Here is a 16,733-nt window from a genome sequence, read left to right as displayed (position 1 = left end):
GCATAAAAAAGTCATAGTATAGTACGTCGAAAAAAGTGAAACAGGTAATAGTATAATATGTCGAAAAAGTGATAAAAAAGTCATAGGATAGTATGTCCAAAAAAGTGAAAAAAAGTCATAGTATAGTATGTCCAAAAAAGTGATAAAAAAGTCATAGTATAGTATGTCCAAAAAAGTCATAAAAAAGCCATAGTATAGTATATAAAAAAAAGTGATAAAAAAATCATAGTATAGTATGTCAAAAAAAGCGAAAAAAGTCATAGTATAATATGTCGATAAAGCTGATAAAAAAGTCATAGTATAGTACATCAAAAAAGTCATAGTATAGTATGTCCTAAAAAGTCATAAAAAAGTCATAGTATAGTATGTCCAAAAAGTCATAAAAAAGTCATATAGTATATCGAAAAAAAGTGATAAAAAAAGTCATAGTATAGCATGTCCAAAAAGTGATAAAAAAGTCATAGTATAATGTCTCGATAAAGGTGATAAAAAGGTCATTGTATAGTACATAAAAAAAATCATAGTATAGTATGTCCAAAAAAGCCATAGTATAGTACGTCGAAAAAAGTCATAGTATAGTATGTCCAAAAAAGTGATAAAAAAGTCATAGCATAGTATAACGAAAAAAGTGATAAACAAGTCATAATATAGTATGTCCAAAAAAGTGATAAAAAAAGTCATTGTATAGTATGTCCAAAAAAGTGATAAAAAAATCATAGTATGGGATGTCCAAAAAAGCTATAGTATAGTACGTCAAAAAAAGTCATAAAAAAGTCATAGTATAGTACGTCGAAAAAAGTCATAAAAAAGTCATAGTATAGAATATCAAAAAAAAGTGATAAAAAAGTCACAGTATAGTATGTCCAAAAAAGCCATAGTATAGTACGTCGAAAAAAGTGATAAAAAAATCATAAAGTATGTCGAAAAAGGTGAAACAAGTCATAGTATAATATGTTGAAAAAGTGATAAAAAAAAGTCATAGTATAGTATGTCCAAAAAAGTCATAAAAAGTCATAGTATAAGTAGGTTGAAAAAAGCCATAGTATAGTACGTCGAAAAAAGTGATAAAAAAGTCATAGTATAGTATGTCGAAAAAAGTGATAAAAAAATCATAAAGTATGTCGAAAAAAGTGAAACAAGTAATACTATAATATGTCAAAAAAGTGATAAAAAAGTCATAGGATAGTATGTCCAAAAAAGTGAAAAAAAGTCATAGTATAGTATGTCCAAAAAAGTCATAAAAAAGTCATAGTATAGTACGTCGAAAAAAGTCATAAAAAAGTCACAGTATAGTATGTCGAAAAAAGTGAAACAAGTAATGTATAATATGTCGAAAAAGTGATAAAAAAGTCATAGGATAGTATGTCCAAAAAAGTGAAAAAGAGTCATAGTTTAATATGTCGAAAAAAGTCATATTATAGTATGTCCAAAAAAGCCATAGTATAGTACGTTGAAGAAAGTGATAAAAAAAAATCATAGTATAGTATGTCAAAAAAAGTGAAAAAAGTCATAGTATAATATGTTGATAAAGATGATAAAAAAGTCATAGTATAGTACATCAAAAAAGTCATAGTATAGTATGTCCAAAAAAGCCATAGTATAGTACGTCGAAAAAAAACATAGTATAGTATGTCCAAAAAAGTGATAAAAAAGTGATAGCATAGTATAATGAAAAAAGTGATAAACAAGTCATATTATAGTATGTCCAAAAATGTGATAAAAAAGTCATAGTATAGTACATCGAAAAAAGTGTTAAACAAGTCATAGTATATGTCGATAAAAGTGATAAAAAAGTCATAGTATATTACATCAAAAAAAGTGATTAAAAAAGTCATAGTATAGTATGTTGAAAAAAGTGATAAAGAAGTCATAGTATAGTATGTCCTAAAAAGTCATAAAAAAGTCATAGTATAGTATGTCCAAAAAGTCATAAAAAAGTCATATAGTATATCGAAAAAAAAGTGATAAAAAAAGTCATAGTATAGTATGTTGAAAAAAGTGATAAAAAAGTCATAGTATAGTACATCAAAAAAAGTCATAGTATAGTACATCAAAAAAAGTCATAGTATAGTATGTCCAAAAAAGCCATAGTATAGTACGTCGAAAAAAGTCATAGTATAGTATGTCCAAAAAAGTGATTAAAAAAGTCATAGTATAGTATGTCCAAAAAAGTGATAAAAAAGTCATTATATAGTATGTCGAAAAAAGTCATAAAAAAGTCATAGTATAGTATGTTGAAAAAAGCCATAGTATAGTACGTTGAAAAAAGTGATAAAAAAAGTCATAGTATAGTATGTTGAAAAAAGTGATAAAAAAATCATAAAGTATGTCGAAAAAAGTGAAACAAGTAATAGTATAATATGTTGAAAAAGTGATAAAAAAGTGATAAGATAGTATGTCCAAAAAAGTGAAAAAAAGTCATAGTTTAATATGTCGAAAAAGTCATAGTATAGTATGTCTAAAAAAGTGATAAAAAACATACTATACATACTATACTCTGATTTTTCATGACTTTTTTTTAACATACTATGCACAATTCTATGACTTTTTGTGACTTTTTTCAACATACAATATTATGACTTTTTAAAATCTCTTTTTAACATACTATATTATGACTTTTTTTATGACTTTTCTTAGACATACTACACAATGACTTTATTATGGCTTTTTTTCCGACAAACTATGACATTTGCATACTATACTTTGTATTTTTATGACCTTATATGTTTAACAAAATGTGCTTGAGTATCAAAAGTACTTACTACACGTAAAATGAACACTTTCAAAACACTCACACTATTTTAAAATTAGATCCGTGTTGCTCCATCAGTGTGTAAGCAGCATTTTGCTGTTGTACTTTTAAGTATCTCTATAGGCTAATGTTATGCTGTATTTGAATCCAAATGAATACATCGTATTTTATAAAGTCACCATATTTTGGTTATGTAAAATCTTAATTTGTAAAGTAAGCTATACCGTAGCTGTCAAATAATTCATTATAATAAATATATAAAAATAAATTCTGTGGTACTCTGCATATTTTTCTTTTGTAGTGCAGTGTCAAGTGCTGTGAAATATTACTACTCAAGTTCCTCAAATTATTACTTAAATACAGTCAGACAAGAAGAAAAAAATCATTAGGACGGATACAAGATGACACAGATATCAATCCTTGCTTCAATGTTTCAAGATGCACTACAGCTTTTCATAAAGCCACTTAAAAAGTCTGGGCCTGCACCTAAAATGTAGTACAGCGTTGACCTTTCAGCTGCTTCATTAGTCTGTCAGAAATAAAGAGAGAATAGCTTTAATGTTTTCGGTGTAGACGGATGTAGCGCCTGTAGGCTCCTCCTGCACCAGTGGGGCCACACACAGAGGCCTGGCAGACCTCAGGCTGTTTTCCCGGCCTCTGTCGCCTCACGGGAGACCTCCAATTGCCCCGTTTAGATCCCTTCAAAATACACATCCCCCTGTTTCATAGACACGGAAACAATTTATAGCCATTATAGAGCATTATAGATAGCATCTACAAAACTTCCCGTTGTTGACTAAACGTCTGCCAGACACACACACACACACACACACACACACACACACACATACACACACACACACACACACACACACACACATACACACACACACACACACCAAAGAGTTAACAGTGAGAAAAAAGAACACAAAGATGCAAAGGATCTTGTTTGTTGGTTTGGGGATAGCTGTTTTAAGTACAGTTAGAGAGATTAGGCTATAAAAGAAGCAAAATAAAACATGAAGGCGGCCTAAGAGCCCAGCGGACCACCCAGAATTCTGCTGGAGGTGGGGGAGAGGAGCGGTCTGTCCAGCACAATGACGACCAGGCTGCTACTGTGAGACTGGCCAAGCTTAGCCAAGTCTGATCTCACGACAGCGTCTGTTTACAGGTGTTGAGGAGTACAGATATATATGAAAACAAAATGATATAAAGTCTTTAGTTGCTTCAAAAGGATCTGCCTGAAATCTGAGGCTGAAGACTACAAGGTGTGGAGTTAGAAAGAAGTGAGCTTGGCAAACCTCTGTAGCCCGCTCCTCATCTCTGCTTGATGCTAGCGTCTCAAGGCTACATTAGCAGCTACAAGCATAACACACCTGCATCTCTAACAGAACTGTCTTTTGGTTGAAGTGCATTGTGGGTAATGTAGGTGTCAAGTTGACAAGGAAGAGGAATGTGTGGAATAAAAAAGACAATATCTCTGGCTCTGCTGCATCAGCCATCCAACTTGAGTACGACAACATTTTAGAAGTGCAATGCTAAATCTGTGGAGCCACTTTTAAAGAGTTTGTCTAATTTGGATCAGGATCTGGAAACTGACCAAAGACAGCCTCAATTCATTGCTCAACAAGGGCCAACAGCCCCCACAGCCCAGAGTTGTTGTAAACTGCTGAAAATACAGATATGAAAGGGAACAAAGTAACCTGCTCAGCCTGCCCAGCCCAACAGCTATATGTACATTGCCCAGGGCAATTTTGATGCACTGAAGCCCACCGGCTGTTTCCTGTTTGCTGGATCTACACTTCAGAGGGGAAACATCCTTCTTCTTCTTCTTCTTCTTCTTCTTCTTCTTCTTCTTCTTCTTCTTCTTCTTCTTCTTCTTCTTCTACTAAATTTATCTAACAGCTGTACGTGTTGGTTGTCGTTTTACGGAACAAGGTTTTTAATAGAAGAAGAAAAACATTGTCTATTAAGATAAGAGAATTAAGCATTGTCAGAAACTACACAGTTAAAGCATCTAAAATATTTGAATAAATGTCCTTTGCAATAATTTAACACTAAGATGTTTTGTCCTGATTGATTGCCTACTTTTTGTACGCTACATTTCACTTATTTCATTTAGGTAAACATTTAAATGCAGGGGTCATTAATGTAAGATTGAAGCACATTCCAGTTTTAAATATGGTATAGTCTGCACAAAACAGCTTAATTTGAAAGATGACATACAGTAGATTAGTAGTATATCTTCAGATTTTCAATTGGCCCTGACTTGGACATCGCAGTGCTGATGACAAAATAAATAGAAGACAATGAAAATGAAATGTGAAATGTGAAGTGAAAGGCGTCAGAGAGGTGGTCCTGATGGTGGGGAGGGGAGAGGGGGGCTGGAGGCAGCCGTCATCAGCAGCACAGCTCAGACATGGGTGTCAGCTGCATGCTGAGCAGAGCAGCAGGACAGGGGGGTTGCTGCTGGGCTTTGGCCAGGAGAGTCCGAGGAGCCAAACACTTTGGATCACACATCTGACTCCTCAAAGTGTAGCTATGTTTGATAACTCCAACTACCCCTTCAACTGTTTTAACTACGATGGAGACGGATACCCTTCCTCCAGCACAGACGAAGAGAAGAAAATGTGTAGACCCGCTTACAGGTATGGACCATTTTCATTTGGAATGTAATTTCATTTGTCAGTGTAACTTTGACAAAGCTGTGTTACATCACTTTGTCATATACATTTAGTAGGTTTTAAAACATCTGATATACAGTAATTATATTTTTCTTTCTCTTTTCAAATGTGTTTTCCATTTGATTTGAGCTTCTTTTTTTAACCTCCTCAAGTTTGGCAGTTTTGGCAAAACAAAACAAAAATATTTTTTGTAGTTTTACCGGTGTACACAATATAATAAAGTAGCTTTTAAAATATAACTAATCACACATATACTATGCTTTTAGAGGGGAGGCATAGTTCGATTGAAAGTGTACAATTGAGTGTTATTTATACAGTAGTTTTAGTTCTAGTAAGTTGTATCATTTCCCTTTAGCGGGGGGCTGTAGATCTTCTGTTATTTTTGGATTTTCTGCTATTATCCAGTTGATTTTTTCATTCATTTTCATGATTATTTCATAGACTTTTGTCAGAGTTATACAACAATATAAATGTAAATGTGTTTTTATACAGCAGCCTAGTTTCTTGTGACTGCATGCATCTGTTCAAATAGAATTAAAGATAATATTCAAAACCCTCCATTCCATCCTCACTAAGTTAACCACAATGTTATGTTTGGTTTCTTTTGTCCTGAGATAACTTCTGTAATGATTTGACACTGTAAATAAAATGGAATTGAATTTAACAGCTTCAAAAAAACATACCTAACATTGTTTCATTACTAATTAATGAGATTGTTTTAGAATTGCTCATAAACATAATGATGAACTGATGAAATGTTTTAAAATGTGGGCGTTACTTGCTCACAGATGCCAGCTTTAAAACGTTTTCACATGCTCGATATCTGTGATTGTTGTTCTGCTGTTCTGTTTGTGCAGAACTACCACTAACAAAACCAAAACAAGCCCATTTATATTTCTGATATTGGAGTCTTATAACAATTTGTTCATACTGAACATTGTAGGTGTTATAATAGCAGTGCAGTATGGTTATTCTTCATTTTTAGTGTGTCACCTTCAAATCAAATCAACTTTATTTATATATATCTTTATACACAACACAGTTGATCCAACGTGCTTCACAGAACATACACAGGAAAACAAAACTAAGTAAACAATCCCAATAAAAGAGAAGAACTTTTATCACATTAAGTCCAGTTTGTGGCAAAAAGGGAAGGGATACCACTTTTATATATATATTGGGCTTTGATAAGGTCAGAAGAAAAGAGAAACATATTCAAGGGAAATAATTGGTAGATTTGGCAATTATTACCATTTTTACACATGAATGTCAACAAAATACAAAGGTCAAGAGCCTGCCTGATGTGTTGGCTGATGAAAGTGTGTGTGTGTGTGTCCGTGTGTCAGCTACATAGCTCTGATAGCCATGGCCATCCAGCAGAGCCCCGAGCAGCGGGTCACTCTGTCGGGCATCTACGAGTTCATCATGAAGAGATTTCCTTACTACCGCTCCAACCAGAGAGCCTGGCAGAACTCCATAAGACACAACCTGTCTCTCAACAGCTGCTTCATCAAGGTAGGGGACACTGGGAAATGTCGTTTCATTTCATTTATTATACAGGAAAGTTAAAAGTAACATTAAGTTACAATATAAACGGGCCTGACTCAGTTTAAAAACTGGTTTCCAGCAGGTTCCTGTTCTGCAGAAACATAGAACATTGAACATAGTTACGGCACATGAGGACAGAAACATTTGTACAGGACATTAGCATGGGCTAGACAGATACAGACAACTGAAAACAACAATACAGACAGTGCAAACAAGACTTGGACAATACATGAACAATCAGTGTGTGCAAGTGTAACTGTTGAGAAGGAACAGTTTGTATGTCTTTTTGAAATATGTAATGGATGGTAGGTAGTGTTCTGATGTGATGTCATTCCAAATTTTGGTGTATGTATGAAAAAAGGATTTCTGACCACAGTTGTTTTTGTATTGGGGGGGGGGACTGGAATGAATGCCTGTGAGACTGACCTAGTGAGGCGTGCTGGTCTCATATTGTGTGTCGGGAGAAGTGCAGCAAGTGTTGGTGAAGTGCTATTTTTGAATCTGAAAATAAAATGCAATAGCGTGGCTTGGTAGTTCTGGTAAGTCAGAGCGTTTGGGCGTGCGAGTGCAATGCAATGATGAGACCAATGATCTCATGTTAACAAGATATTAAAGTGTGTTTGTGCCTGCAAGAGGGAAATTGACTTAAGGAATCAATTTTACATGAGGATGTTTTTTAAGTATTTCCCTTTTTTTTTTATTTTTTATTTTTTTATATATTTTTATCTTTTTATCTAGCAGAAAAATAGTAGATTGCTGTAGTGTAGTGTTCTTTTTTCCTTTCCCTATTTCTTTTTATTAATAATAATAATAAGAAGAAGAAGAAGAAGAAGAAGAAGAAGAAGAAGAAGAAGAAGAAGAAGAAGAAGAAGAAGAAGAAGAAGAAATTCAATTCAGTTTATTTATGAAAGGGGACAGTGCAAATTAATAAAATGCATGATTTTACATGGGTTAAAAATGCCAGAATTAGCCAAAAGGCTATTTTTCATCTGTAGTCCCATGCCCTCGATGTCAAAAAAGGCTTTTTAACATACAAAGAGACAAAAAGAAAGACAACACAAGCAAAACTAAACTTGGCACAAAACAGCACAGAAGCAGAAAAATTAGCAACAAAACAAAGCACAACGCAGAACTTGGCTGAAGACAAGACACAGCACAGAAGCAAAAAGATGAACAACAAAGCAAAGCACAAAGCAAAACAACAGAGCCTAGGGTCCAACGATTAGACCAGACACAGCTAAATCATTTTTTTTTAATTTGTTTTGTGACATTTTAAATCATTATTAAGTGTTTTTGATGTTTCCTACAGGTTCCTCGGACAGAGGGCAATGAGAAGGGAAAAGGAAACTACTGGACTTTTGCCACTGGCTGTGAATCCATGCTCGACCTTTTTGAAAACGGCAATTTTCGACGTCGCCGGCGCAGGAGGAACATGAAAATCAGCTTACGTGATTCAGGAGAAACCCCTTTCCACCCTTTGGAGAGCCACAGCAATCAGCACGTACCCTCAGCTCGGCACCTGGAACCCGACTCCACCCTCTGCCCTTTGAACCCTGAGAGGCCGAGGCCGGGCCCCCGGCAAAACCACCTCATCCCTAACCCCACCCAGCAGGGCAAACCAGAGTCAGAGATCAAGTTTAGTATTGACTACATCCTATCCACTCCAGATCCACCCCTGCCTGGGTTCAGATCCTCTCACGGCCCCGTTCACATAGGGCCCACAGGGCCTCCCATACATGTCCTGGAGCCACAACATCTGAACCTGCACTTCTGGACTCTGTAAGAAAAGAGGAAAGCAAAGACTGAATTTATTCAGTCTAATTTATTATTGTCTGTGTCCAAAACTGGGAAGTACTGTAAGGACACCCAAAGACAGAAGAAAAAACTCCACAAGAGGAATTTTACTGACTTGAAAAGAATGAAAACGTAAATGAGGAACAAAGTATAGAGGTACAGTATTGTGTGATGGTCTAGGATGGAATAAAGTCAAAAGAAACCATCATGCTGACATAGAACTCATCCAAAAGATAAAATGGGAAGAATACAGTAAAGCGTTCATATTCTCACTATACTGTATGTGCAGTGCTGACATAGACTAGGTTCTCTATATGTATATACACGGGAGCTGTGAGCACACGTATGACGTGTTTAAAAATGCTTCCAAAAACTGATCAGGTAAAACAAGAGTCACTGGATTATCATCAGATCAGAACTTGAGATGGTTTTTCTTCATAAAAGAAGAATTTATTCAGATGGTTTTCCCTGTTATTCTTTTGGCCGCCTGTTAAACCTAAATATGATCTATGTAATTTCTCAGATTAATGACTGAATGGCAGATTTAGTCATTTTATTTCTCCTACCTTATTTTAGTGAATGTCAAGACAAATGAGTTCAGCAGCACAAAGATCCCCTTCTGAACAGAAACAACTATTTCAGTCTGATAAAAACAAAACAACAAAAAAATTCCCTCATTAAATATGTAATTCTAAAAATACTAAAATTCAATCTTTTCCCTCTCCCTCATTGAGAAATCCAGAACTTTTGAATGTGCCGATATATTTGTGTCCTATTTCACCGAAAAGTCCATTCACCAGTGTTCGTATGTCTGCTGTCCACATTAGAAATATTGATACACATTGGACCATGATTGGCTTCCGAACCACTTGTGATGTCACAAAGTCATTCTTGTACATTCACATCCTCTTTCCTCCTCCAGCAGATGAATACAATAGCGAAGACAACTTTCCAGTGGCAAACTTCGCACATACGCCATTCTGCACAGTGATGCTCAGACATCCACGTAAAGCAGGAATAAAGAAAATCACATTTCTCATTTTCTGAAAATTAGAAACAATTTCAACAGAAAAAAAGCAAATTATTTGTCTTGTTTTACAAAGTAGCTTGACATCCTTGTAGTTTTTTCCAAAATTCTAATTGTAATAGATTTATTATCAAACCACACACGGTAGGAGCAACATCAAAATGTGTTCATGAGGTTTTCACGTGACGCCTGCATGCCTTTTCTTTTTCTGCAAATGTTTTCAAACAAAGTTGGCAACAGACCTTGTTGACATGTCACACTAGGAAAAGCATGAAATCAATGATAGCTACTTCAGTTTCAGGGTCCTGTTCATCCCAAATCCATAGACCATACTTACTGTACATACTATACAGTACTGTATATACTACATCAAAGTATACAGTTTTAGCAGTTAATGTACTAAACAAATCCATACTTTACAATTTAGTACTACAAGGAAATGGTACAAGATGTGCAATGTTGTCATTCATTCAGTCAAACTGTAACTCCATGCTACATACTAATACTAAGCCGGTTTCACGCAAAACAGTCAGTATGCACACTGAAAAAAAGTATGCTGTTGATGTAGTTCTCCCACAATGCAATGCACACACAAAAATGGAGGAGCTGCTCACAGCAGAAAGAAATTCAAACTAGATGTAGATGATAGTGATATCGCCCCAGTTCATCAGAAAACAAAAACTTGACTCTATGTTTAATTGAGAATGTATTTATTAATTGAGTATGCTGACTGCATTAAAACAGCATACTATAACACATAGTATATAGTATACATTAGATTGTAGCATGTAATTGCAGCAAAGTCAATGTTTTTTTCTCAGGTGTAACACCAGCACTCACAATTCATTTTTTCCAGCTGCTCCATGTCCTTTGTGCATTGCATTGCAATAGTGTCCATTAACAGTAAAATAAAAAAATACAAATCATATTTAGTATGCATACTGTCTAGTTCAAGTATATTTGTCAGTTTTCCAATGTGAACACACAAACAAACAAAATCTTAGAATGTATGGAGTATGGATTTGGGCCCAGCTGTTACTGCCATGGCTTACTGGGACATTTGAATAGAACAGAGCCATGTTAATGCAATGCTTTTGCTACTATGACATGTCTGCTGTAAAAAATAAAATGGTGTTATTCTAAATGATCTCAGTCGTTTCAGACCCACCTTCTGCAAACATTTTGCTAATTTTGCCAATGACCTTTTGAAAATCCTGATTGACTGACACTTAAATTCTAATCCAGTCACTCCTTATTATAACAAATCATATTCACGCGCTTTAAAAGAGGCTTAACGAAACAGAGGTCTGGCTAACATTTCCTTGCCTGTACAAGGGAGATCAATCATGGCGTGTTCCTGTGCCGTCGAAGGGACATTTTTCAATTTAACCTTTATATTATGTCTTGACTACATCAGAGGAGGGTTTCAACGCACTTAACATGAGTGGCATTTAATATAGCGTAACACTTGCAAGGTGAGGCAGAGATGTGACCCTATTTAAATACAGAGGCCCCTGCCTAGAACAGCAGTACCTCCCCCAACAAACACACACAAACCCTTTGACGCAATTATAATTAAACACACCTTTTGCCTCCTTTGCAAATGCCCCTCATCGATCTGTGGGTTTTTAACATTCATATGTGAACTGCCCCCCAGCAAACGTCTGCGACGGCACAAACGTTTATGGATCAGCAAGTTTCCATTAACAAAGTTGTTGATGTTGAATAGCGGGGGCTGCTGCTGCCGTGATGCCGCGGATATATTTGGGTAAATTAACTTAGCATAAAGTGCTCCGAGGCTACGGGGGTCCTTTAAGGCAGCTAAAGAGAAAGCAAAGCACCAGTCAGGCCCGAAAAGTCAATGCACATATTATGTTGTCAATGAATATGTGAGACTGTAGCTACTGGCGCAGTGTCCCAATGAATGGCCTCCATTAAAATAACTCTTCTAAATTCATCCGTTTGGTTTCATTCCTAGTTAATGCTTCATACATCTTGTTTATAATTACGTTCACTGTAAAATTTCTCGTTTATAGGAGTGTGGAAATGTGTTTTGTTTGAGACTTTATAAAACATGAGCAGCTCAGGGCGAGAAACAGCAACAACGCAGGTGGAGGAAATTGGGAAACCATTGATCTGCAACGTTAATATAAAGTAAATTATAAACACAAATAGGTAATTTAATCTTGAGCGCTTGTTTAGGATTTCGCTGAGGCTCTGGTGAGAATTATGGCGATGAAGATGAATATTAGTGTGTCGTTTTCTTCCTCTGTGGTTGGAGGAGTATATGAATGATCCACATTGGAAAGACAGTATGAGCTACCAGCTAATGATGATCAGTGAAAGCCTCAGGCCTTTGACATTCACACATCTGCAGGTATACAGCCAGTATGCACTTTAAGGCTGGAATATGCTATTATCTTTTTTTAAATGGCTTCAAGTGTTGGTCAGTAATGAGAAAAAATCACCACGGCATGTCAATCAATGGCAGTTGGGAGACGTGTTTACATTTGGCCTGTTAGAGGGATGTCCCTGCAAGGAATACCACAAGGGGTTTCTCCACAAAGAAAATGGAAAATAGGACATTTAATAAAGGAAAGGGCTTTGACATTCAAATGAAAATATAACTCAGAAATCTGCCAGATATCTGTTTTAATTTGTCAGTTCTTATTGAACACTTCACCTGTGGTAAAGTTTCAGGAAAGGTTCTTATTAAACACAGTCTATGGTTCTCACACCAGAGGGCCACGATTTGACCCTTGACCCACTGTTTGATATCAGCTGCAGCCAAATACTAGACAACTAACAGTAACACCTTACAATACATATCATATCAATACAACAGGCTCAAGGACTGCCATATTGAATCTGACAAAGTCCTAAAAAAAGCTCTGAAGCTTAGAAATGCCAGTGGTACTGCAAGTACTCAGATATTTTACTTTAAAAGTAGCAATACCACAGACAAGTAAGGGTGCTGCATTCAAGTAGTAGTATAAGTATTAGCATCAAAATATAACTTAACCAAAGTGAAAGTACTCATTATGCAGAATGGTGCATTTCAAAATAATGTACAAATATATAATTGTTGATTGCATTAATTTGTACATTAGCTGGTAAAGCTGAGCTTTTAAATTCTGTATTTACTGCTGGGTAGCTTGTGGATTTAAGTTAAGTTAGACAATAAATGTAATGGAGCACGACAAGTACAATATTTGCGTCTGAATTGTAGTGAAGTAGACGTATAAAATAACAGAACATGGGAATACTCAAGTAAAGTCACAGTTAAACTGTACTTAAGTAAATGTATTTATTGATTTTCCACCACTGAAAAATGATACTAGATATGCAGTAGATAGGGCTAGGAGAAGAAGAAAAAAAAAAACATGTCACGGAATTCCCTTAAAGTAGATCAAATATAATGTAGTTTGATCACATGTGTGGAAATATTTCCTCTTGACATACTGAAGACATCTTCAGATGATCTATAGCTCTTTAAAATATAAGAATTATATAGGTGAGGCCTAGCGGCCTCTGGACTTAGGCACCAACCAAATGCAACATCCATCCACTTTCAACTATCTAATAAAAGCCATACAATTCTCCCGTAACTTATATTGACAAAATGTTATACCTATACTCTATATGGTAAATAAAGAAATAGTAATCTAAAAGTAGTCAGAATACATGGGCAACTTTGTGTATTCCCTCACAACAGTATTTTACAATGTTGATGATTTCTTATGTTAAGTGACAAATGTCAGTTGTGCAATAATGGATTATGCTTTGATCATGCTTGTTGATGCTCATGGTTGATATACGACCGAGTTCTATGTTGCAAAGCAGACCCATTGCACTGTTAGCATTACATGCAATGCAACTACAATGCACCACAGCTCTGGCCAGCATTTCCCTCTCACTGGGTACGTTTGGTAGATGTTGTATTGTCATTGATGGTTTATTTTCTAATCATCCCAGATCCTTTTCCACTCAATGTAACCTCTGATCAGGCTCCGTAGTCGAACCACCAGGGTGCGCCAACTAACTGCGTGTGGAGAGGCGGGGTCCACAAACACCAGGGTGGGGTTTCAATCTCGGGAGTAGAAGCATGAGAAAAAGTGGATCCTGTATATTTTTGCTCTTTGTAGAACAGATTCTTGCGAGTCCAACAGCTCCACACGCTCAGGCCTCTGCAACAGATGTAATGATATTAGGTTTAAGGTGATGCTTGCCCATGGACTGTTAATATTAATATAGTATATACAGTCTATGTGCTTGCCACAATGTGACAATTGTGTCTAAATTCAGCAGTGTTGCATTTAGATTTAGTTTGTCCTTTTGTTACTGTTTCATAATCAACACATACAGTAATAGCAGCAGTTATGGTCACACTCACACACTCTCACTCACACACACATTTTAAATTAAAATTCTCCTAAAGAAATAGAATACATTTCTAAAAAGAAAAAAAACCTGAAAACATAAAAGCATCCATTTACCTCTTGAAGAGAAATCCAGCAGCTCTTCTGTGCAATATGACTTTTAAGAGATTATGAGCACTTACTCATTTAAAAGCAGCACGTTGAGTCAAACAGGGATCCTGTGCACTAGTGTATAGCAATCTACTGTCCGACAGACACACCCCTTTCTTTTTGACCGGGAAAAACGCTCCAGTGACTGAGGCTGAATGTGAGGGGCCCATGTTGTGGGATGAGGCGATTCCAGACGACCAATGGGGAAGCCCCTGGTGTGGGGCCCACGGGCATCCACAGAGGGTTTACTGCAGGTCAGCTTTAGCTATTACCATCTGAAGGGGGAGCCAGACGAGGCATGGTATGCCAAGGAGAGGACAGCACAATTGCAGTGCAGCAAATAATTAGTTACATACTGAAAGAAACATAAGACCGCAAAATAAAGACAAAAAAACCCCCACAAAGGACGAAGACACACTGCTAATGTTTTATTAGAGTTCATGCTTAAGTCAAACAACACAAAGAGAAATGGGAGATGAGAGGCAACTCAGGAAAGTAGCAGTCACACAACACAGCCTCCCTTATCAGCATCTCTTTTCATATCATCCAGCGACGTACAAAGAAACGTACTGTTCCTCTGCAGAACTGGTCTGATGACTCGTGGGTATGCTGAGATTCAGTTACAAATCACTGACAGAGCTCACACCGATATAAACCAAGTCGATCCTGGGTGGTATCAAACAGGACAGTAACAACATGTATTCTTTGAAACACACATTTGGAGGCTTCTTTTTTTCTTCCTATATCAACTGTGATAAAACGGTCCTGCGTTACAGAACAGCTGACACACACAAACACACACGCTGAACACTAAAACAAGGAAACGGAAGGAGAAATTAGGTTTCCCTTTTCAAAATGTACAATATTGATGCTTTGTCAAAAGTGTCTAAAGTAAGTTATTAAGTCTGTTTTGTCATGTGCTAGTCAGTCAGAGTGCAACTATTAAAATATATATCCTTCATTAGATAATATGACAGAACTGGTGCGATTCTCTTTCAGCTGTGAATCAGTGATGGGCTGCCATTACTATATGTCCATTTTTCTTCCTGTATGAACACATTCAACCAACAAGAATATCCACATAACCATGAAACATAACATACATTAGCCATGTTATTAAACGGAAAAATCTGAACTCCATTAAGAAAAAAACACTAAAATGCACACCATTATGACAATTTCTCATTCTGTTCCTTTAACATTTCCCATTTTCTTTTGCACGATAAAATGATTTAAGATACTGATCTGGAGGAAAAAAAAAATAATAGTGCTGAATCAAATTATTTCTACACCTCTGCTCAAATATGTCCTAACAGTTGTCATTAATTCCATCTGGCTAAGTGTTGATTTACAGTACAGGTTGAAAAAGGTTATGCGCCTGTCAAAGTGCACGCTTGTTTGGAGCTTGTCATGATTGTGTAACATGTTGGTTCTATTATTGTCAAAGGAGTAAAATGTCTCATTTGTAGTGCTGTGTCTGCAGCCAGCTCATTTTCTGAAAACAAATGTCATGTTGAAAGGTCAGGCTTTTTAAGATGTCAGCGTGAAAAAAATTAAAAAGGAGGAAAACGCACAAATATTATGTGCAAACAGCTTCTGTAGTGTGATATTGAATTCTCATTACATCCCTGGATATCAAAGGGAGAGTTTGGATTATTTGACGTGGGGTTGCATGGGGTGCTGCTAAGTCAGTGTATTAGCTGCAGTAGATGGCGATCGGCACGGAAGCAAAGAAATGTACTGCTGTGGACAGGGGCAGCAGCTCAATGTATTTAAGCCACCTTGGTATTTTTAAAGGGGTTAGTTTAGTTTCACCAAAGTCACACAATAACACACACTAACTAGTCTATATCCATGACGTTCCACTTCCGGGCTTGCTCCGTTGCTGTTGTAAATTCCGCCGAATTTGACTCCTTTCACTCCTTTCAATCTGAGTTTTCTGTTGCACGAATAAAACAACTTTTGAACGTACACAAATGTTCCACCAAAACAAGTTCCTTCTCGAGGCTATTTTGCTTAGCGCCGCCCAAGACAATTGTGATTGGTTTAAAGAAATGCCAATAAACCAGAGCATGTTTTTCTCCCATCCCGGAATGCTGTGTGGACAAGCCAGACCCTCCTCCGCTCCTGTGGAGGAGGGTCTGGCAAAGATTGACTACACACTAACTAACCGAGAAAGAGCATAGATAACGGCTTCAGCTCCCCGTCAGAAAGGGGTGTCTGACAACAAGGTAAAGAAGTTAAAATGTTCTAAATATAGCGTACACTTAAACTGATATTGATTTTTTTTTTAGGTGGCTAAAAAAAATGTTGTGCTTCCGTGTCCTCCTGCCTGTTTCTCCAAACTGGTGGCGTGCCCACCGACATCTACTGTAGGAAATATACTGACATTGGATAAG

At 36.5% G+C, this 16,733-nt stretch overlaps 1 protein-coding gene across 1 annotated transcript; it reads left to right on the top strand.

Annotated features, from left to right (window-relative positions):
• Window positions 1-5,155: 5,155 nt before the first annotated feature.
• foxl3 (forkhead box L3) lies at window positions 5,156-10,744 on the top strand. The gene is made up of 3 exons (XM_031291230.2): window positions 5,156-5,400; window positions 6,783-6,951; window positions 8,294-10,744. The coding sequence occupies exons 1-3, from the start codon at window positions 5,294-5,296 to the stop codon at window positions 8,765-8,767; spliced, it is 750 nt and encodes a 249-aa protein (XP_031147090.1). The 5' UTR covers window positions 5,156-5,293; the 3' UTR covers window positions 8,768-10,744.
• The last annotated feature ends 5,989 nt before the right edge of the window (window positions 10,745-16,733 follow it).

This window comes from Sander lucioperca, chromosome 22 (genome assembly GCF_008315115.2).
Source record: "Sander lucioperca isolate FBNREF2018 chromosome 22, SLUC_FBN_1.2, whole genome shotgun sequence".
Taxonomy (NCBI): domain Eukaryota; kingdom Metazoa; phylum Chordata; class Actinopteri; order Perciformes; family Percidae; genus Sander; species Sander lucioperca.
The sequence above is the reverse complement of the archived record's forward strand: the minus strand, read 5'-3'. Positions and strand labels throughout refer to the sequence as shown.